At 49.3% G+C, this 20,990-nt stretch overlaps 7 protein-coding genes across 7 annotated transcripts; 3 read left to right on the forward strand and 4 right to left on the reverse strand.

Moving 5' to 3' along the window:
• Positions 1-1,578: 1,578 nt before the first annotated feature.
• C7974DRAFT_415819 (major facilitator superfamily domain-containing protein) lies at positions 1,579-3,169 on the forward strand (the record flags this gene model as incomplete). The annotated part of the gene is made up of 3 exons (XM_046143927.1): positions 1,579-1,644; positions 1,701-2,070; positions 2,130-3,169. 3 exons carry the CDS (start codon positions 1,579-1,581, stop codon positions 3,167-3,169), a joined length of 1,476 nt encoding a protein of 491 aa, XP_045993731.1.
• An 18-nt stretch (positions 3,170-3,187) lies between these two features.
• Positions 3,188-3,571, reverse strand: C7974DRAFT_400101 (uncharacterized protein). The gene has a single exon (XM_046142469.1). The coding sequence runs from the start codon at positions 3,542-3,544 to the stop codon at positions 3,377-3,379; it is 168 nt and encodes a 55-aa protein (XP_045993732.1). The 5' UTR covers positions 3,545-3,571; the 3' UTR covers positions 3,188-3,376.
• Positions 3,572-4,124: 553 nt separating this feature from the next.
• C7974DRAFT_400102 (uncharacterized protein) lies at positions 4,125-5,226 on the forward strand (the record flags this gene model as incomplete). The annotated part of the gene is made up of 1 exon (XM_046142470.1): positions 4,125-5,226. Exon 1 carries the CDS (start codon positions 4,312-4,314, stop codon positions 5,221-5,223), a length of 912 nt encoding a protein of 303 aa, XP_045993733.1. The 5' UTR covers positions 4,125-4,311.
• Positions 5,227-5,291: 65 nt separating this feature from the next.
• Positions 5,292-7,328, reverse strand: C7974DRAFT_474301 (MFS multidrug transporter). The gene is made up of 4 exons (XM_046146597.1): positions 6,972-7,328; positions 6,896-6,917; positions 6,440-6,843; positions 5,292-6,377 (listed from the first exon to the last, which is right to left on the reverse strand). The coding sequence occupies exons 1-4, from the start codon at positions 7,247-7,249 to the stop codon at positions 5,483-5,485; spliced, it is 1,599 nt and encodes a 532-aa protein (XP_045993734.1). The 5' UTR covers positions 7,250-7,328; the 3' UTR covers positions 5,292-5,482.
• A 331-nt stretch (positions 7,329-7,659) lies between these two features.
• C7974DRAFT_474302 (serine racemase) lies at positions 7,660-9,183 on the forward strand. Its single transcript, XM_046146598.1, has 2 exons — positions 7,660-8,058; positions 8,108-9,183. The coding sequence occupies exons 1-2, from the start codon at positions 7,767-7,769 to the stop codon at positions 8,902-8,904; spliced, it is 1,089 nt and encodes a 362-aa protein (XP_045993735.1). The 5' UTR covers positions 7,660-7,766; the 3' UTR covers positions 8,905-9,183.
• Positions 9,184-10,013: 830 nt separating this feature from the next.
• On the reverse strand, positions 10,014-18,409 carry C7974DRAFT_415823 (uncharacterized protein; the record flags this gene model as incomplete). The annotated part of the gene is made up of 3 exons (XM_046143928.1): positions 10,014-10,033; positions 10,081-17,583; positions 18,034-18,409. The coding sequence occupies 3 exons, from the start codon at positions 18,407-18,409 to the stop codon at positions 10,014-10,016; spliced, it is 7,899 nt and encodes a 2,632-aa protein (XP_045993736.1).
• Positions 18,410-19,423: 1,014 nt separating this feature from the next.
• Positions 19,424-19,978, reverse strand: C7974DRAFT_30498 (uncharacterized protein). Its single transcript, XM_046138000.1, has 2 exons — positions 19,784-19,978; positions 19,424-19,724 (listed from the first exon to the last, which is right to left on the reverse strand). The coding sequence occupies exons 1-2, from the start codon at positions 19,928-19,930 to the stop codon at positions 19,518-19,520; spliced, it is 354 nt and encodes a 117-aa protein (XP_045993737.1). The 5' UTR covers positions 19,931-19,978; the 3' UTR covers positions 19,424-19,517.
• Positions 19,979-20,990: the final 1,012 nt, after the last annotated feature.

Consider the following 20,990-nt stretch of genomic DNA (forward strand, 5'->3'; position numbering starts at 1 on the left):
ATGACGATCGCGAAACGGGACACTCGTATCACAGGTCCCTTACGTCAAGCTCAGCACGATTAGTTGCAGTTCTTGACTGACATACGTTGGTCAATCTGTTCAAAGTCCTGTTGACAGTGCGGTAGTTTGATGTACGACGCTTGCTACCTGCGCCAAATAAGTTACAAATATGCAGATTGTTATCAACCCGCAAACAATCAATGGAGCGATTTCTCTCACACTAGGAGATTTTTCGCTTGCAAACTATGCTAGATAAACTTTTAGCGACACATCTAACCTTTTGACAAACCAGCATCGACTTGACAGCGTCAATGGCAGTAATATAGGTTGCATTTTCGTTGAAAGACTTTGGGTTGCCCCATCCTTCGATCCACGACCAGTAGCGAAAAAGACATATTTAATTTAGTGCTGTTCCCCAGAAAATTCAGTTTCTCGTTTCGGTTAGTTCTCCGAGGGTCATGTGGGGAAGGGACAGCTGGCCAGGCAGGGTGCGCCAAAGGATCGGCTCCACACATTGGCATTGCTGTTTGCCCTCACTCACCCTCGGAAGTCATTCCATGACCAGGTGTCGCTTACCAACAGACGAAGCGGAATGAGCATTCGATTCCGAACGAGGACGGTATCGTGCGAGAGATAGACCTTGACTAGGACTAGTGACTTCAGAATTCACAACTGGAGCCTGTCGGTCGATCTTCGAGAGAAGCAAACGAAGATGGGACAACCAGGTGGGCTTCGAAGGTCCGGATCTGCGTAGTTTGTAAGTAAAGTAAATTCCAATTAGACGCTGCAACAATATGAGTAGAGACATCTCTTGAGAGAAAGTGATGAACAAGTGCTCTGCTTGGTTCAATCTGATACGTACGACAAGAAGAATCAACAAGCTAAGAAGCGCGGAACTGCTGCTCAGCATTCCAGACGACTTTCCGCATTTGTAGCAGGAGTCTTGGTGCATACCCCTCATACAGCGATCCGATGATCATGAGCGTTTTCATATTGAAGCCACTTACTCGATACGCGTTGAATTCAAAGCAACCAGGTATACCAGTTATGCAACATGCCCTGTTGGATCATTTATTTGAGATGTGTAACCCTATCCTTTGTAGTTATAGTACTCTTGGAGAAACGACTAGAACAGCATAGCAGATGACTGGCTTTTTGCAAATAATGCATACTGAAGAAGTACCAAAGCCAAAAAAAAAAGCTCGATACCGCCTTCAAGCCCCTAGTTCAATTGATGCGGGGAAGTATGGGGTATAGTAGGGGACGTGACGGTCTAGGCTTCCCCACCCGGATGATTGGTACGCTCATAGTTGGTGTGAGACAATCCGTGTCGACTTAAGGGCGAAAGGAGTAATCCAGTCTAGGTCCCGCAACACGGTAATACAGCAGATGGAACCGACCGGAACGTTTCCGAAAGACAAATGTTAAATGCATTCCTTCTGCACGCTTTGTACCGGAGCTTTCATCAGCACTCTATCGAATCAGAGACATCACAAAGTCATTCCTCACTACTCAATACAGCTTGTAGGTGCTGTTATGATGCCATCAGTACATGATACCGAGAAGGCCGAAAACACCATGGTCGAAAAGGTTGACGACCTACCTAGCGAGAACGGTTTGACTGACATCCAAGATCACCCAAAGGTAAGTGCTGATTTCAATCAGAATTGTGATCACACCACTGATCTTCATTTGATTAGCTCTGGCCACGCTCGCTCAAAGCAGTAATCCTGTTCAACATCTGTATGATGACCTTCAATGGGCAATTTTTTGCAGCCGGTCCCGCCACCAGCCTTGTATACCTGGTCCAAGAATTCCGCGTTGGTTACCCAGATGTGGCACCTCTGATATCCTATGTTGTACTTATGATAGGCATCAGCAGCCTCATTTGGGTTCCTACCACTAGCGTCTTCGGTAAGCGTGTCGTACTGATCGTCTCAAACTTTGTCTTCCTCATTGGATGCATTTGGGCTATATATGCAAAATCTCTGAACAGTCTTCTCGGTTCAAGAATCCTCGGAGGCTTTGGCGCGGGAGCTGTGCAGGCCATTGGACCTGCGGTGATAGGAGGTATGTTATAACATCATCGATGTTACGTATGCGATAAAACTTCTCTAACTCTTGGAAAGATGTCTACTTCGAGCGCGATTACTCCAAGACGGTTTCTGTGTACACCATGTGCCTTACGATAGGTGCACAAATGGGCCCGTTATTTGCTGGTCATATTGCGCTGCACATGGGCTGGCGGTGGATTTTCAGAATCATCGCGATTCTGGTTGGCTTCAATCTCCTCACTGCAATATTACTACTACCGGAGACATCATTTACTCAAAGTGGCTCCACCGGGGTGACGGCTGGAGTCTTGGACGAGCAGCTTTCCGAGGCTGCTTCTAGTCAGAACCACCGCAAGGCTTTCTCCACAGCTCTCCGAGAAGGCATACTCTATTTGAGACATCCTCATATACAAGGCGGAGGGATCAAGCAGTGGGTAAACACATTTTCGCGACACCTGCCATTCATCGTCGACCCCATTGCGTTGTGCTGCGCTGGTCTTTGGGGCATTGTTCAAAGCTGGGTCATCGTCATCTCTGTCTGTTCTTCACAGCTGTTCGCCCCTTCGCCATTCCTATTTACGCCAGCTCAACTCGGTAATTGGACCGGCACAAGCATGATAGGAGTCATCATCGCTTTTCCTATCGCTGGTCCAGTTGTGGACCTATTGTCGCGTAAGCTCTCCGAGAGGCGAGGCGGGCATCAACCAGAATACCGCTTGTACAGTATGATTGTACCGTTCGTCGTTTGCTCCCCCGGACTATTGCTCTTTGGCTATACTTTTCTCAAAGGATCATACATTGGCCCTGCAGTTGGCTTTGCCATGCAAGCTGCGGGTCTCACATTAGCACCTTCTGCCGCTATCTCGTATGCTATCGACAGCTATCCATTCCACGCAGCTGAAGCTGTAGCATCTGTCAATTTGCTTACGCATCTTATGTCATTTGCTCTTTCAAGGACAGCACCAGCGTGGCTCTTACGTGTAGGCGTAAAGCAACTTTTCATTGATATGTCAGTCATTCAGTGGGCAGTGTTTATCGGGTTAACGCTTCCGCTTTTGCTGTTTGGATCATGGATTCGTTCATACACCACAAAGTTACACGCAAAGATCACTTAGAACAATTAAAGTAGTAGTAGTGTTACAACTTTTCAAGTCGTTAAAAAAAAGACCGTATCACCTAGTAGATCTCTACTCTGAATATGATTGGTGACAGTCATAGTGCAACAAATCAATGAACTGTCTCTACATATAACATACAATATTGCGTACTTTTTTCAAACCTACCAGACATATAGTAGACGAATTCTGTTCTATATCTACTATCTATGTCTCGATACCTAAGCCGGTAGAGGCACCCGTGACAAGGATCACTTTGTCAGGGAACTGTCCTTCCAGACCCTCATCCTGGATGATCTGTAACGCTGTGGGACGAGCGTCACCTGGACCGTGGGAAGGCTGATGGGCTGATGCGTACTTGTTGCTAGAAGCCATAGTTGGTGAGAATGGAACAGATAAGGTTGGAAAGTTGATGATGGCTAGACTGTTACCTGGAAAACGGTCCGGTATATGTAGACTTGTACGCCCACGCTGGCATCTGGATTCATCCACATCGGCGATAGGACGAACACACTCTTTTATCGCTCGGATTTAACGGGGTTCAATTTGTTCTGGTCCATGGCTAGGGTAAAATGACGGTATCGTTCACGGACGAAACTTTCTCCATGCGAATCCTTCCCTGTCTAGGCCACATCTTCAGAAGAACAATCAAGCGCTACCAATGGACAGTGATGCGAGGAACTCTTCTCGAAACCAGCTTCGATACAAGGACCAAGGATCATGCAGGTGGCGATATTCTGTGTCACTTGATTTGGTTCGGGATCGAATCTACGGACGAAACGCTTGGCATCACGGAGCTGCGTTGCGTGAGGCCGGCTTTAGCAGGTCACCGCCTCGACGGCTAGGAGTTTCTAACCTGGATCTCAACCCATTCGTCGCTTCAGAATAAGGTTAGCGATGGTCTCGAACATGGATAAGGTCTGATCTGGTGTTAAGCAAGTCCATTGTCCGCTAAAATTTGCAAACGTTTAAGCTAAGCCTGCACGAAAGTTAAAAGCACACTTCTCTCTGGTCATTTTGATTTTCTGGGACAGTTCAAACTCCTTACTGCTTGCTTTTCAACAACTGTCGCTTGCGGTATCTTTACACCTACGCGCCGGGCTATAGACAACAGACAGTTGTTCGTATTTACCCCTACCACAATGAAGGGCGTCCATTTCAACCCAGCCACGGATATTCATTCCTTGCAGGGCACGACTATTCTTGTTACAGGAGGAAACAGTGGCCTAGGGAAGCACTCCATCCTCGAGTTCGCAAAACACGGTCCAGCGGAGATATGGCTTGGGGCTCGCAGTACCAACAAAGCTCAAGAAGCCATCAACGACATCAAGAAACGGGTGCCTAATGCTCCGCCTATCAAGATACTCAAGATGGATCTATCTTCTCTTGAATCAATTCGCGAAGCGGCTACGAGTTTTCTCCAGCAAGCGCAACGCCTTGATGTTCTTCTTCTTAACGCTGGTCTCATGACCGTCGACCATGGTCTCACCCAGGACGGCTATGAAGTCCAATTCGGTACCAACCATGTGGGACATGCCCTTTTTGTAAAACTCGTCCTCGCAACTTTGCTGAATACGGCTGAGCAACCTGGAACTGATGTTCGAGTGGTCCTGCTTTCCTCGTCAGTCCATTCGAACTCGACCAAGGAGGGCATCGACTTCACAATACTCAAAACAAAGGCAGAGAAGATTGCTGCCACCACTTTATATGGCCAGAGCAAGCTCGCCAACATTCTCTACGGACAAGAGCTTGCTAAACGATACCCCCAGCTTAAAATAGCGTCTGTTCACCCCGGAATTGTGAGCACCAACCTAACTACTGCGATGAAGGAAACTAGTTTTACAATGCGTGTTATAAGCACAGCTTTTGTTGCCGCGCTTGGACAGCCTGTTGAAAAAGGTGCGCTTAACCAGTTGTGGGCATCGACTAGCGCAGATGTTAGATCTGGGGAATACTATGAGCCTGTCGGTGTGAACGGCAAAGGATCCAAATGGACCAAAAGCCCTGAGCTAGCTAAGAAGCTTTGGAATTGGACAGAGGAGGAGCTTGAATAGGACACACTATCGTCTCTAGTATAGGTTTTATAGAGATGTCACTTCACTTCTTTGATTATATGAGTTGTATCTATTTCTTTTTCGTGGCTTATTGCGGCTGCACTATGATATTAAATCACGAGACGATGTGCGAAATTGTTGTTGTTCGTCTACCTCAGCTTAGAACCTGCTAAGTTTCTTGATCGGCCTTATTTCGCTGCTTACAAAGCATGTTGAATGCATGCAGCTAGGTATGTGCGAGTTGATATACAAATAGCTTCTAATCAACCTCTATCCGGGTTCTTTCGTGCACATCCAGACTATATTTTGCGAACTTGCTCATGCCGCGAAGCTTCTTGCTGTATCTCACCATAATGTAGGGTGCAATTCCAAACAGCGTCGAAAGCACAGCGATGATCGTTGTCGCAGCATTGGCTGAAAGATTGCTGTACATCGCATATGCAATAAGAGGCATAAGACCAGAGATAAGGGCTCGGACAAAGGCCAGGGCTGCAAAAGCCGAAGCTGCATAGACCGTGTACGAATCCGCCAGATAGCTACTAAGAGTGTACGCCATCTCGTTGACAGCGAAGCCGACGAAGATGAGACCGAAAGTAGGCACTATCCAATGTATTGTTGTGACGGCTGGTGGGATGCACCATGCAAACCACCAAAGACCAATGGCAAGCGATGGAACGGCCAATAAGAACCCGGTGAGTTTATCCTCCGGTTCCAAAGGCTCGCCACGCTCCTTACGTTTTCGCGCTGCTCTGACGTCAAAATATCTTGGAAAGATACTAAAGAGCACACCCAGTCCTATCGCAAGGAACGGGAGAGACGCAGAAGCTCGGTAGAAGCCCATGGATTCGTAAATGCCGGTCAGGGCTTCCGTGAAGAGGTATATGATCGCCCAAGATACCGAAGATAATGTGCTCACCAGGATGACAAGTGGCTCTGATACTAGGAGTGTGGCAGGTCTGATCAGTACTACGTCGATCAATCTTGCATGGCTCGCCACAGCGTCTGGGTTGTCGAATTTGAGATCCTGCCCGGTACGCTTGCGGATCGTCGCAACTTTCTTCGAAAGCAACAGACTTGGTCGGCTCTCTCGGATGAAGAGCGTTGCAACTGTCAAAGCTGCCATAACGACTGCTGAGATGTAGTAAATCCATCTCCTGCAAGGATCAGCGTTGCATCTGTCATCAGACGAGAAATCTCTGAAAGGTGTTGAACTCACCATCCTCGGTTTAAGCTGACGTATACACCCAAAATTGGGCCAAAGACTAAACCTGCTGTAGCAAGAGAATTCCACAATAGTACAAACCATACCCTCTGTCTACTGTTGAAAAGATCCTCAACAGACCCGGCAAGGACAACCGATGGTACAGCAGATGCAAAACCGGTTATGAAGCGACCAATGTACACCATCGTGATTGACGGAACGACCGCCATCAGTAGACAGAAGAGGCAAAACATGCCACCAGCTAGTATGTACGGCTTTTTCCTGCCAAAGACTTCGGAATATGGTGGCACAATTAGGCCCCCAAGTGCTTGACCTAGCTGGTACATCAAAGTGAAGGCAATCAAGGTGACCATAGGCTGAGTTTCGTATTCAGTACGAGCCAGGGCCGCTGCAGATGGCTAGAATACAAGTATTAGCTCACGGGTCAAAAGCAGACACGAGAGAACTTACGCCCGTGGTGCTCACTACAGTACTATCATGGAAGGTCAGTGGAGATGTTTGAGCTCGTTTTTCAACTACCACTTACGTAAAGAATTCCATCGTGGCAACTACGCCGATGTCGTAGGCCTTGCGCACAGGCGTCCAGTTTCGTGGATGATCGGGGCTGTTGTTATTCCATGTGACCAATCCGTTTGGTAGTATAGTGACACCGAGGTCGTCTATATCAACTTCGGCTCTGAGACCATGGCAGTGTTCTTCTCTGCAGCTTTTATTGTGTCCTGCTCCGATCATGTTGATTGTTGTCGCAGCCTTCATCTTGATTGTACTATGAAAGGGATGAACGGTACAATTTAGAGAAGTCATGTCGATCAGAGTGAAATGAAGGCTGACTCAAGACACTTTTGAGACACAACAACTCTTAATGGTCCATCGTGAGTTGTATAGCGTAATAGATGCATGTCATCTCTACCTCTTTGCTAGACAAATTCGGGCTAAAGGGACATTGCAAATTGAGAACGACTAGCCTGATGAGGCGTGAAGGCCGATCTGGTCAACATTTTGTGTAACAAATTGCTGTAGCGAATTCCAGAATGTCAAAAGAGATTTGCATCTGTTATGTCTCACTCAGCGCGATGTTGCTTCAGGCGTAGCCACAAATTCCTGTCCTGACGTGATTGGATGCAAGCGTGGATGGTACAGTCAGATTTCCGAAATTGGATCTGCGATTAATTGAAAGTAATCTTCATTCCGTCACTTTGTGACAAGGGCCTGAAGTTAAAATATTACTGCGGAGTATCTTTCCATCTAAAATCCTGTGTATGCCAGCTTGTCTAAGATCTAAACTATTCATCTTCGGAAGTCTTGCCGCTGCATCGGTCGCATGAATAGCATGGACAGCTATCCCATCATCGAGATTCGCGCCATTCGTAAAGCTCATTCTGTTATTCGTGAACAGACCTACAGAACCCCAATCCATAAGTGTCCTGAAGTGTCTCAAGAAGTGCAAGACGCAGTTTTCGATACTCACGACGCAAGCGTGCCCAAGCTTGAGTTATACTTCAAGTGCGAGAACTTGCAGAAGGCAGGCTCTTTCAAATTCAGAGGTTCCTATCACTTCTTATCTCAGTTGACCGAAAAAGAACTACGGGCTGGCATCATCTCGTATAGCACTGGTAAGCCAAGCCAAATCGTTTCTCCAGCACGGACTGATCTGGCATAAAGGGAACCACGCCATCGCTCTTACTATAGCGGCCAACCATGCATCACAACTGAGAGGCTTCCTCATTCCAGTACAAATGCTGATGACATGGAATGCCAGCCCAGCCAAGATCGATACCATCCAACGACTGGGCGGCAAAGTTCTGCTCCATGGTCCGACACTCGTCGAATGTATTGAGCTCGCGATCAAGATCCAACTCGAGACTGGCGCAACCTTGGTCCCTCAAGGGCACCCACTCATCGCACTTGGTCAAGGTACGGCCATGCTAGAGTTTCACGAACAGATGCAAGAGCTCGGCTATGGGAGATTAGACGCAGTGATTGTTCCCAGCGCTACTGGGGCATTGCTGGCAGGGACTGCTGTCGTCAGCCACGCACTGGATCCGCATATCACTGTGTTCGGCAGCGAACCTGTGATGGGTGGTGCGAATTTGGCCACGGCTCGATTACAGGGAAAGCGCGTCACTGTACTCAATGGCACGACTATAGCCGATGGGCTGCGATCTCCTACAGCACAATCTAATTGGGAATATGTAAAGAACCCCACCCTGGTCAAGGACGTTTTGCAGGTGACAGAGCTGGAGATTCGACGCACCCTAACATCGTTCGCTGAACAGATGAAAACCGTTGTCGAGCCGAGTTCGGCCGTCCCGCTGGCTGCTTTACTATTTAACACAGATCTTCATCATACCCTTAAAACGATGTATGAGGGTGAACCGTTGAAGATTGGTGTGGTTTTGACAGGAGGAAACATTGGCCTAATGGATATGTGTGATTTAGCAGAGAAGAACAATAAGTAATAGAACGTCCTCTCTTCTCTTCTTGTTGCAGCTTCAGTCCGAGGAGTGCTGTCGGTAGGGATCACTACCCATCAGCGCAATGGACTGTCCCCGCCGAATCATTCGCGTTATTCATCAGCGTAGTTGTATTAGCTTCATGGACTGACAGACCGGACTTGAGTAGGCTCCGTTCATGTTGCAAGACATTTAAGTGTGAGCTGTATAGCATAGTGCCAATTGCGACTATACATTTGAGTCTGGTCAATTCTAGTCATCTACAATCGTACGCCACAGAGTCGGAAGCTTGGAATCGTATTTACGAGTTGACTGACAAAGGGCGGCAGTTCTCTTTATAAGGCAAAGAGTCGGGCATCTGACATATTTACAGCTTCGCAGTGCATGCGCCACTCTCCGCGCGACGTTGGTCTCATGCAGCTGTTCCAAAAAAAAACAATAAGTCTAGAAACAGTCATTGGTCTTGAGTGTTGTCACTGCGTCGGCGCAAGGAGATAGGGAGGTGGTTGTGGCCTAGAAACACTAAAGGTATTAGGTTATGCCGCTTTGTCTTACAGCTAACAGGATTCTATCAAGACACGTCAGTGTCCACTTACTAGTTACATATATATAGTAGTTATATACGCTGCCTAAATATATAAATAAATATAAACTTTTATAACTTAAAACTACTATATTACTTAATTTATAATATAAGTAGTAGATATAGTAAATATAAAAGTATTAAAAAGATATATATAAAGATTACTTTAAAAGATAGAACTAAGGTAATAGTATATTCTTATTTAAATTGTTAAGATTAAAGTATTATTAGCTAGTAAATTTCTACTTTATTAAGGTTATGTATAATTAGATACACTAGTATATAACTATAAAATATGTCTTTCTCTATTATAATATAGTGTCAAATACTTTATTTTAGCTACTAAATATATAGTAGATATATTTGATTATCTATATACAAATAAAGAGTCTAATAGTTATCTAGCAGTGTGCAGATCTCACTTAGAATAGATTCTATCGACGTGGATTTGTTACGACCGCAAGTAATCATCACTGCAATGCGTCCATTGTGCGGTGTGCCCGTGATCTGGATGCAGCCGTCATTGAGTCGATTAATCCTCCCCGCCCATGCCTGCAACGGCCAAGCATGAGATGTGGATTCGATCTGCGACCCCATACTCTGATTCTGGAATCGGACGAAACAACCAAATCCGGTCCCACTTGGCCAGTCTGTGCAGTTCTCTACGATGTCCCGGAAACCCACCGACTCGTACGGGAGACTTTCGCGATACTGGTCCGACAGTTGCTTGACTGTCTTATCGAAAGGTGGGTGCCCGTCGAAATGGATCCTCGTTGGGTTGAAATTAAGGCAACAGCCAAAAACATCGGAGCTCCCTTGCAAACTGGAGCGGCCGTTCACTACACGAGCGAATACAACCTCGGACTGCCTTGCCACCTTGGCCAAGGCACACGCACATGCGGCGGTGAAGATCGAAGCCAAGGTGGAGTCGCCCCGTGGTACGGGCAGTTTGGTATCGCGGGTCATGTTTACTTGAGTATCCCTGGAAGAGTCCTGCTCAGGCTCGATGAATGTCATTGTCGAACCACGCAACAACGATTTCCAATATGCATGACCGTCTTGTTTGACCTGCAGAGTACGATTGATAAAATCTGCGTATTGCAATGTGTGTGATCTGATCCTTCCTTCGGTCAAATTCTCGAAGTCATTGCAAAGGCGGGCTATGCTTAACCCATCATACTGAGCGTGCGAGACGCGGAGGGTCAGTCGAACCTCCTCGGAATTTGTAATAATGAAGAATTTGGTAAGCTGTTCACCTGATCCAAAAGGATAAGACGATTCTTCCTTGTAAATGTCCTCATGGTTTTCATTGGGCCCAATGAATCGTTCTAGGATGGGAGGCGCGGTGCCTCTTGTTGATACCTGCCATGAATGATCAGACAATGGCGTGAAAAGCAGTCGAAGAGCATCGTAATGCTGCCATATCAGATGAATCAGATTGCGGATTCGCTGGTCAGAGTACCCATTTGGAATCAAGAAGGAGAAATAAGCCATCCACATAGGGGGGCTTTTAGAATGGCCCTCCAGACAGAGTCTTTGAAAGTCCGTGATTGGGAGAAGATCTTGGACCTGTGATCGAGTGATGGACAGTTTTGGAAGCACTTCTGACTCTAGAGTTGACTCGAGACCTGGAGAGACGGCTAATGCGTTCAGTGATGTCGAGATAGCACCTGACTCTATCTCGGATGTTTGGAGCTTCAAGGCCAAGTCGCAGAGACGGGGATGCTGGAAGATGTTTGCAACTGTAAGGTAAACGCTTAGTTTGCGCGCCTCAGCCACCAGCTTCATTGCTGTGATCGAGTCGCCGCCTAGTTGGAAGAAGCTGTTGTCTCGCCCAATACTGTCTACCTTGATGTCTAGCACGCGCGCCCACAGCTTCTGCATCTGTAGCTCCTCGTCCGAAATGGACTGCTGTACTGGGGCTTTGCTGCTACGCTCTGTTTGAACCCGCTGCTCTAGAGCCTTGCGATCCACCTTACCATTTTGTGTTACAGGCATCGCGTCCAGCACCGTGATCGCCTGAGGAACCATGTATGCGGGCAGCTGGGCTTGTAGCATCGCCAGCAGCTGCTGTTGGGTCTTCTTCATTATCCGCTGCCGCAACGGCCAGCTGCTGAGAGAGTGCGGTGGCCGATCTGTGTGCTCAGTAGGGAACCGGAACAATCTCCTGTTCTCGCCGTTTCTCGGCGGAGACCGATGAAAGATAGCGTCGAGACCACCACGCTGTGAGTACTGCCTGTTCCAACTAATCTCGACACGACAGCCCGATTCCTGCGCCAGCTCTACCAGATCAGTGGCGGACAGGGATGGCTTGTGCTGCGCTTGCTGATAGACTGATGCTAGCCAGCATGGGTCATCGCGCTTATTTGCGTCTATACCGTCAAGCGCCTCAACAAGGCACCGACTGACCATGGTCTTGCTGTAAGGAATGTCGCTTACAGCTACTGTAGACAAGCCAGAGAGACTTCTCAGTTGTTGTTGAAGAGACTGGCGGTCTAGCTTGCGCTCCGAAAAGTCAATCCATTCGTCTGCGTTCACGACTTGAATCTCCCGCTTTGGCCCAGATTGAGACCTGACGTGAACAACCGCAGCGTAGCGATAACAGCTCAACTCGTTCGTTGCTTTCATCCTCTTCGGCAGTATCTCAACATGCTCCACGAGCTCTGGGAGGCGGCTTTGTAGGGCAGTAAAGAATGCTGGGTCAACAAGCAGCTCTACTTCCGCTCGGTGCATGTCAGTCATTATGCGTCGAATGTCTGCCATAGTTACCTTATCGCCAGCCATGCGTAGCGCCCGAGCTGCCAGAAACTCTCTATGCAACGCATAAGATCGAACGTCGCCAAAGAAGATAGTCTGGATGCCCTTGACCTGGAGTAGCTCTTGGACGACCTTGAACAGGTACTCTTGGCTAGGGAAGTACTGAACGACTGAGTTCAGACATGCAAGGTTGGCTGTGACTGACGGCTCCAAACTACCGATTTCCATTGCTGTGGCCTTGTGCAAACGGACTTTGCCCGCTAACGCAGGGACAGACTCTGCCATCTTCGCGACAAACTCGATTGCCTTTCTGGACGGGTCGAGTCCGACGTAGCTTTGAAGGCCGTCGCCCAAGTTGAAGAGGACCATGCCAGTCCCCGATCCGATCTCGAGCAGGCTGCTGGGCTTGCTACCGTTGAGCATCGTGTGTATCGTATCATCTAGCCACTCGTTCATCTCTACTTCGTTTATCGCGCTGCCGTCGTACATAGACGTCCACCCGATGAAGTCTCGCCCAATGCGTTCGGACTGGATGTTGTTGATAGGTGTGTAGCTTTCGTTGTCAAATTTCTGTTCCCAAGTTCCCACATGCTGCGATTCATCCTCGTCGCCACCGTCACCATCCTCATCATCGACCTGCTCGTCGACCATTGCAGCGCCCTCGTCGACTATAACAAAGCCAGCGAGTTGGACTGCATCGCCGTCGCATTGTTGTAGCACAGCCACTGCGTCGCTGACGCGCTTGTGACTGCGGAGGACATGCTCGATCTCGCCCAGCTCAATACGCTGCCCCCGGATCTTGACTTGTCTGTCCATCCGGCCGAAGTACTCTAGCTGGCCATCCGTAGGCCGATGTCGGGCGTAGTCGCCTGTCCGGTAGGCCTTGACTACCTGACCAGCAACCGTGACCGATACAAAGCAGTCAATATTCCTCTCAGGAGACGTGTAGCCCCGCGCTAGACCGTCGCCTGTGACCACAATCTCTCCAATCACACCAATAGGAACAAGTTGAAGATTCGGGTCCATCACGTAGGCGCCAGAGTTGCTGAGTGCGCAGCCAATGGGGACGCCATTAACGCAATGCTCTTCCTGAGTGAGGATAAAGATTGTGCTAATGCAAGTGTTCTCAGTAGGACCATAACAATTGATTACCTTGCCCGGAAGGAGCTGCAGTGCTTCAGAAGCATCGCGCGGGTGCAGTGCTTCTCCCCCCAAGCAAAGCATATCAAGATTCGCCAGCACTGTAGGCGCCTCTTGCGCATACTGTCGAAAGAGCGCTGGCGTAAGTAAAGCCATACTGATGTTCGTTTGATGAAAGACCCGAGACACAGCCACTGGATCAAGGATAGTCATCGCGTCCACGCAAACCAGCGTCCCGCCGTTCAGCAGACAGGCGTATATCTCCCATGTGGAAGCGTCAAAAGCGAGAGTCGCTACGTGAGCAATGACTCGCGTCTCCGGTAGGACCGGTAGGTGCTGCACGAGGTTGTTGTCTCGAACCAAGCGCACGATACCACGGTGCTCTACCATGACTCCCTTTGGCTGGCCTGTCGACCCGGACGTGAACATGACATACGCGAGACTCGTCGCTGAAGGCCCGGCAGCAACTGCTGCAGGTCCTTGAGGAGCGGACATTCCACTTGCCTGTTCGTCCAAGCCTTCTGCAATGCGGACAAATTTGACGGTGTTCAGCTTGATGTCGGGAGGCTGGACGTCAGCCCCGACGAGTATCACTCTCTGACCACTCGGAAGAGAAGACAAGACAGCTTCCATCCGCCCCGCTGGTATCTTCACATCGAATGGTAGATAAGCCAAGTTGGCTTTGAGAATGCCCAGAAACGCAACGATCGTCTCGCAGCTTCGGGCTGCAAACACGCCAACGAGCGTCTCAGGGGCAAACGCCAGTTTGGCTAACCACTCTGCCAGAACGTCAGATGCTGCGTCCAGCTGGGCGTAGCTCATCTCTGCCGACGCATCTTTGACGGCGATCTGGGACGGATGGGCAGAGACTTGCTGGCGAAAGAGGTCCACGATACTGGAGTCACGTGGATATGCGGTCTGTTTAGCCGGGACAAGTCCCATCCCATCGAGCCGAGCGTGGTCAGCTTCGGTCAATAACGCCATAGACGACACCACCATCTTTGGCTCCTTCAGGCAGGCGTCAAGGATGTGTCGGAAAAGTGATAGCATGTTCTCGATTGTCTCTGTAGCATACAGGTCGGTTGAGAATATGAATTCGCCTCGTAGCCCGTTCTGGTGCTGGAAGAAATGGATCTCCAGGTCAAATCTCGACGTCACTGTGTTGGTCATGCTTTCCGTCTCCAAGCCCTCCAGTATGAGCTTGCCCAGGTCTTGCTGGGAGTGCATGGCGAAGATGAGCTGCACCAGCGGGTGGCGGGACAGATCTCTGTCTTTCTTGAGCTTCGACACGATCCTGTCGAAAGGGACGTCTTGGTTGGCCAGCGACGCCACCGCTACCCCTTGCACCTGCTGGACCAGCTCTTCGAATGTCTCATCTCCAACAGTGATTCGCAGGCACTGTATGTTAACAAAGAAGCCGATCATATCTCTTAGCTCCGATCGATCCCGATTGGCGTTCGCTGCCCCAATGGTTGCATCTTGTTGCCCAGTAAGACGGAAGTGCGTAGCCCGGAAGGCAGCAAGGAGGACTATAAACACGGTCACCCCACGTGCTTTGCAGAACTCTTGCAATCTAGCGAACAATGAGCCATCCACCTCCAATATGCGCACATCAGCATGGCCAGATAAGGCAGCAGGTCGCGGCTTGTCGCAGAGCAGCTCAGCCGGCCGGCTTGTTTGCAGCTGCGCAATCCAGTACTCGAGCTGTTTGTTGTGCTCATCGACCTGGGCCTGCTGTCTCTGCCATACAGAGAAGTCGCGATACTGTATTTGCAGAGGCTGCAACTGCGACAGTGGGTCCTGACCGCGGATTGCGGCAGAGTAGCATGCACCTAGCTCACGCATAAGCACGTCAACAGACCAGCCGTCAGAGATAATGTGGTGCATGACAATAGACAGCACGTAGTCGTGTTGGTCGACCCTATAGATAGAAACTCTGCACCCAGGCTCCGTAGCCAGGTCGAAGGGAGCTGCTTGGTCTTTCTGTACAGTGTTCGCGATGTCCTGCTGGCCGCCTTGGACATCGACGACATTCACCTCTTTTGATTTGAAAGGCTTGACATTCTGCACACTCTTTCCATCAACAGTAGCGAAGGTAGAGCGAAGCGTTTCGTGACGGTACTCAACTGCTAGAAGCGCAGACTTGAGAGCTGCAAGCTGAAGTGGGCCTTTGATGCGTACTGCGAGAGGCATGAGGTACCAGGTCAGGCCAGGGTACAGTTGTTCCACGAACCACAGTCGCCCCTGCGCAAATGATTGCTCGACCGGTCCCTCGTGATCGGCATGAGGGATGGTGACAGGTGAATCGTGAGTTGTTGAGATGGTCACAGAAGTACACTGGTCCAGACGGGGATGGCGGAAGAGATCTGCAACGGACAGCTGCACGCCGTGCCTGCGCGCCTCGCCCACCAGCTTCATTGCCGCGATCGAGTCGCCACCTAGACGAAAGAAGCTGTCATCCAGCCCAATTCTGTCTGCCTCAATGTTCAGCACCAGCGCCCACAACTGCTGCATCGCCTGTTCCGCCTCTGTCGTCGGCTGTCGCTTAGGGCCTTGGCCAGACGTCCGCATCTCGGCCAGCTGCTGGGCTGTGAGAGAGGCTCCAATCTCCTGTAGTCGCTTGCGGTCTTTCTTGCCGGTCACTGTCGTCGGCAGCCGCGCCAAGGGAATGAACAGTGCAGGTACCATATACTGTGGCAGAAACCGCTCAAGCCGGTCGCGGATTGCTTGCGCTGCGGTCTGTACGAGTGCTATCGACCGTGACTCATCGTCTGTCCCTTCCTGGCCTTCATTTCCACTCTCAACAGCAACGAAACATGCCAGCATGTCGCCGTTGTCTTTGGGTCTGATGATTTCCACTGCCAAGCCGCTTACCCCAGCTGCTCCCGAAAGCTGGGCCTGGTGCTCAATCTCTCCGAGCTCGATCCGCTGACCTCGCAGCTTGACCTGGGTATCCTTCCGCCCCAGCAGCTCGACAGATCCATCTTCTTTATATCTTGCAAGGTCGCCAGTCTTGTATAGGCGGGACTGACTCTCACCAAAATATCCTCTCCATGCCGGGGCTTCGATGAAGCTTACAGCTGTCTTCTCAGCCTCATCCGTGTATCCTCGACCCACCACAGCACCTTCGACAAGCAGCTCGCCAGTAGCGCCTAGCGGTACGAGGCGGTTGTGGTCGTCGGCATCCACGATCCAATAGACGGCCGTGATACCCTTGCCTATGTCCCTGGTGGTAGAGGCACGGGTCAGTCTTGCGGACGAAACAGCCCCAGAGACTTCGCTGCATCCATAAGCCTGCCGCAGATGCACACGTCCTTCCCAATGCTGGATTTGGGAAGCGCGAATTGACTCGCCACCAATGCAGAGAGTCCTTAAGGATGAAACTGACTCCAGGTCACTAATGGTATCCAGAACAGTGGGCGTAAGAAAGGTCCAGTTGACGGCCATCCTCGTCATCGCTGACGCAAGTTCGACTCCCCGTTGTTCTTCAGAAGGGATACATATGCAACCACCATGTGCCAAGGAGGGGAGCATCTCGAACAAGCATCCTACGAAGCTGTACGAGCAGAACTGAAGCGCGCGGGTGCTGGTGCCAATTCGCAGAGAAGGACCATGCTGTATACTTGCGGTACAAGAAGACCGATGCTCGATCTTGCACCCCTTAGGCTCGCCTGTGCTTCCCGAGGTGAATAAAATGTATGCTGCGTCTGTGGGTAGCACGGAAGGAAGCGGCCCGTCGTACTTAGGCATCTGAAGCAGTGACCTCTCGTCCACTAAAATAACCTCTCGCACCAGATCCTTTACAGCTCGTAGACATGTCTTGGATGCTAAAGCATGCACGCTGCCTACTTTGCGGCACATCGCTGCGAGCCGCTCGGCAGGCAGATATTGATCAACAAGGAGGAACGCGCCGCCGATCTTGAGCACGGCTAGCATGGCCACCACCGTCCACATCGACTTCTCGAAGCACAACGGGACAACGTCTTCACGATGAACGCCGAGCCGGATGAGGTGACCTGCCAGCTTGTCCGACAGCGCATCCAGCTCACCATATGTCAGCTCGCCATCCCAAGCGCATACGGCAGGCGCATCGGGCCGCGCCTTTGCCTGCTCAGCGAATAGGTCGTGAACGCACTTTTCAATGGCCTCCGGAACTGTGGAGTTCCAGGACCATATCCCTTCAAGACACCGGTCGGTAATCTCGTCTTGTGGAGGCAACATTAGTTCCCTTCTTCTTACTAGATGGTGTTTTAGTATGCAATATTACTAAAATCTGGATTTTTCGTCGTCCGGAGTTATGTAGATAGTAATCAGCAAAAGTGCAATTTATCTTTACCCATATTATGCGATAGATATCTACTAGCAATTTTGTTAGTAACACACCCTTCCTAGATTCTGTATTTTGTTTTTTATACCGCTGTCAAAGAATGCTCCGATACCTAGTTGCAAACTTTAGCGCGACGTAAAGAAATGTCCCGAGGGAAATGTCCCGAGGCTAGCGCTGTCAAAGAGCACTTCGATAGCCGCTAACTTAGATTCAAGTGGCGGCGTGAGCTACTTCTGCTTTGAAAATTGGATCAATTGCAATACACCGTCGTGTCACTACAAATTTGGCAACCAGTCCTGGAATACCCTCGTTATGCCTTGCCAGTCACCCTCAACCGTCTCGCGATTCTTATCATCCACGAACTCCACATTATTCATTCCGCCGAAGTCAATGGCCCAAGCATTCATCGCTTTATCAATCATGATATTCATCGGATGAACATCTCCCCAAACGATATCGTGAGCATGAAGCTCCCTTATGATGGCTCTAAGCTGGTCCTCCCATGTTCCGTGCATTTCGTGCATGCCCTGGAGTTCAGGATTTCGCAAATGATTTCCATCGATGAAAGTTATCAGCATGCCGATAGTCTCTTCGCCCGAGACCACAATGCCTTCTAGCTTAGGGATCCGTAGCCAGTCTGTCAGACCAGCTTCTTTGATACGTGAAAGGATATGGAGCTCGCGCTCGAAATCTGGTTCACGCATCTCAAGCCGCGGCTTGAAGTAGTATGGAGACCCATCATCTGTCTCAACTCTTCCTTGTATTGAATCCAGATAGATGCTTTCCTGGCGTACAGCTGGCGCTACGCGAATGGTGCATGCTTGGAATCGGGGGGCTGCCTGGCAGATCTCAGGCAAATTGTCGGTGCGTACAGGCGATATAAAAAAAGCTGGTGTATACGAACACAAGTTCTCTCCCTTGATACATGCGACGTTGTTGTCCCCTTCGTAAAGCTCCAAGTTATATGTAGGTAAATGGAGGAATTCCTTAAGGCTGAGGTCTCGGAGCAATGTCTGTGGCGCCAGTCTTTCAAAGAGAGGTAGGCAGTGTTGATATATTAGGCCAAGGAATGGTTCATATCTCGATTTGTTCCATGGAAGTGTTTTCCATGTCTCTATCTGTTGCAGAAGCTGCTTCCCAAGCCTGGTGCGTTGCACATTCGCAATCTCGACCGTGACTGAAAATCGAGTATACCCACGCAACACAGTCATTTCACATATGCTCTCGGTGGGGAAGGCCAGAGGACCGGAATCGATATAAAACTTCTGGTTCATCGTGATTCAAATTAGAAACGAACAGGAGTGTTGAGGTCGAGTCTGAGGTAGTGAAGGAAATTTCGCCGCGGCTGATCTGGGTCTATATAATAACGTCGTATTTCCATGGATCACCGCAACGCCAGGATTTCAACTTGCAGATACGGGCTTACACGTCATATTTACATCATCTGGATTTCTCGCTTCGGGCACTAACCAATGATATAGTTCCAGAGTCTGTGGGTGAATGCTACCTCTTCACAAAATCGAATAGCAACACACCTGCTCGGTAAGAGTTCAAATAGGTGTATGCAGGATATTTGATCGCTATATACTACTGAACACCTCAGTGTGGACAAGCACATGCTGCTATGGCGTGCTGAAAGGTAGGTAATGCATAATTTTCATCTGCGCAAACAACCACCTTCTTCCAAAATTGTCTATCACGCACAGGGTACATCAGGCCATTTTCTAATTCTCACAAGAGTATTTCATACCCATCCCGCACCGACTCTTGTTGCTTTCGTGTTGATCCTGTGTGCTTTTGTGCTGAACGCTCTTAGTTACACGTGGCGTAGGCCAAGCCGCCAGATGACCAACATCTGCATGAGCCGGCTACGTAGTTGCCAGTACAATATAATCTAGTAAGCTGAGTATTGACGTGATAGTCGATATGAAGACAAACCCGAGTACTTGCTAGACAGGGGAAACCGATTCGCTGACCAGAGATCGTGCAATAGCATGTTTGAGTGCCTTCAGTGCAAGCCTGTGCAGTACAAACATTATCAGTGAACGTGTTTTGGATATTTCATGCAGGAATCATACGCCAATCCAGCCTTGCTGTCCCTGACGGGCTTCAAGTGCAAGATTCCCTTCAAAATTCCCGGCTGACCTTTCAGGCAAAGTCGCTGCAGGAATTATATCAAAGATTGACAAGCCAACGATGGCGAGGATAGAAAGGGATGGGTACATGTCTCGGGCAGGAAGTGGTGAGTCTTTGAGTCCAGAAGATGATTTGGAAGGCCCTGATTGTGTTTTATGGTCGACTGAGCGATTTATATACAGTTGAGAAGCACTAGTAGACACAAACTAGGTAATAGACACTTTGAAACCGACCTAGCTTGTTGAATGACGAAAAGATAAACCACAGCGGCCGAAATGTGAATTTGCCCGCAGGTGCTGCAGTAGCTCAAGCCAAAATACACGAAGTTCTGCGGCGCGGTCGTTCCTGAATCCTTGGTTTTCCGTCCACGGACTAGGCAATGGCTTGGGCTATGTGGACACTTATAGATTCATATCTTGCCCCTCAAAAGATCTTCCGTGATCTTGGCCATGATTTTACCATGTTCATTTCTATTCTTGTGTGGCACGGTTGCCTAGTCGTTCTGCCAGGCCACCCGCCGTCCGAAAAGAATGCTGTCAAGAATCGCACGTTTTGCTCCTGGGACTTTATAGACCAAGTGCATGGCCTCTGTGAAGCACATGTCTTTCCTGTGATCCAGTTATTGTCATTCGATACATACAGAGGTCTTTCTTTGGCAGAAACGGAATCGTCTCTATCCACACACTAGAACAGTCCCTAGACAAAGCATCCATAAGAACTCATTTCTAGTGATGGTACGACGATGCTGACAGATCATAACAGTAAGATTGTGAGCTCGACCTTCCAACTACTTTGCTCGAAACTAACGCGCCCTTTCGCATAAAGGCTACAAGCCTCCGTAGTATTAGAATCGTGTAAGATTCTTGCAGTGCTTCTCTACACAATCTAAGCCTATCTTGATGTAGTAGCTCACAAAACGACTGATGATGCCATCAAAGTATTGCAGCGCCCGGAAATGTGGTACCAGATGTAATAAACTGCAGCTACAACGCTATGTGCTATTGGAGGGCCAAATAAACCGTACAGTGACTAGTTGGTCCTCAGTGTATGCTGCATAGATGGTATCTAGGTAGCAGCCTGTGGCTGGTACCGCATGTGCAGTAGCTAAAACACCACCGAGGTCACTGATCGGCCATCGAGTAGCGTGTG

This window comes from Boeremia exigua, assembly GCF_020726555.1.
Source record: "Boeremia exigua strain MPI-SDFR-AT-0100 chromosome Unknown C7974scaffold_10, whole genome shotgun sequence".
In the NCBI taxonomy this organism is placed as follows: Eukaryota; Fungi; Ascomycota; class Dothideomycetes; order Pleosporales; family Didymellaceae; genus Boeremia; species Boeremia exigua.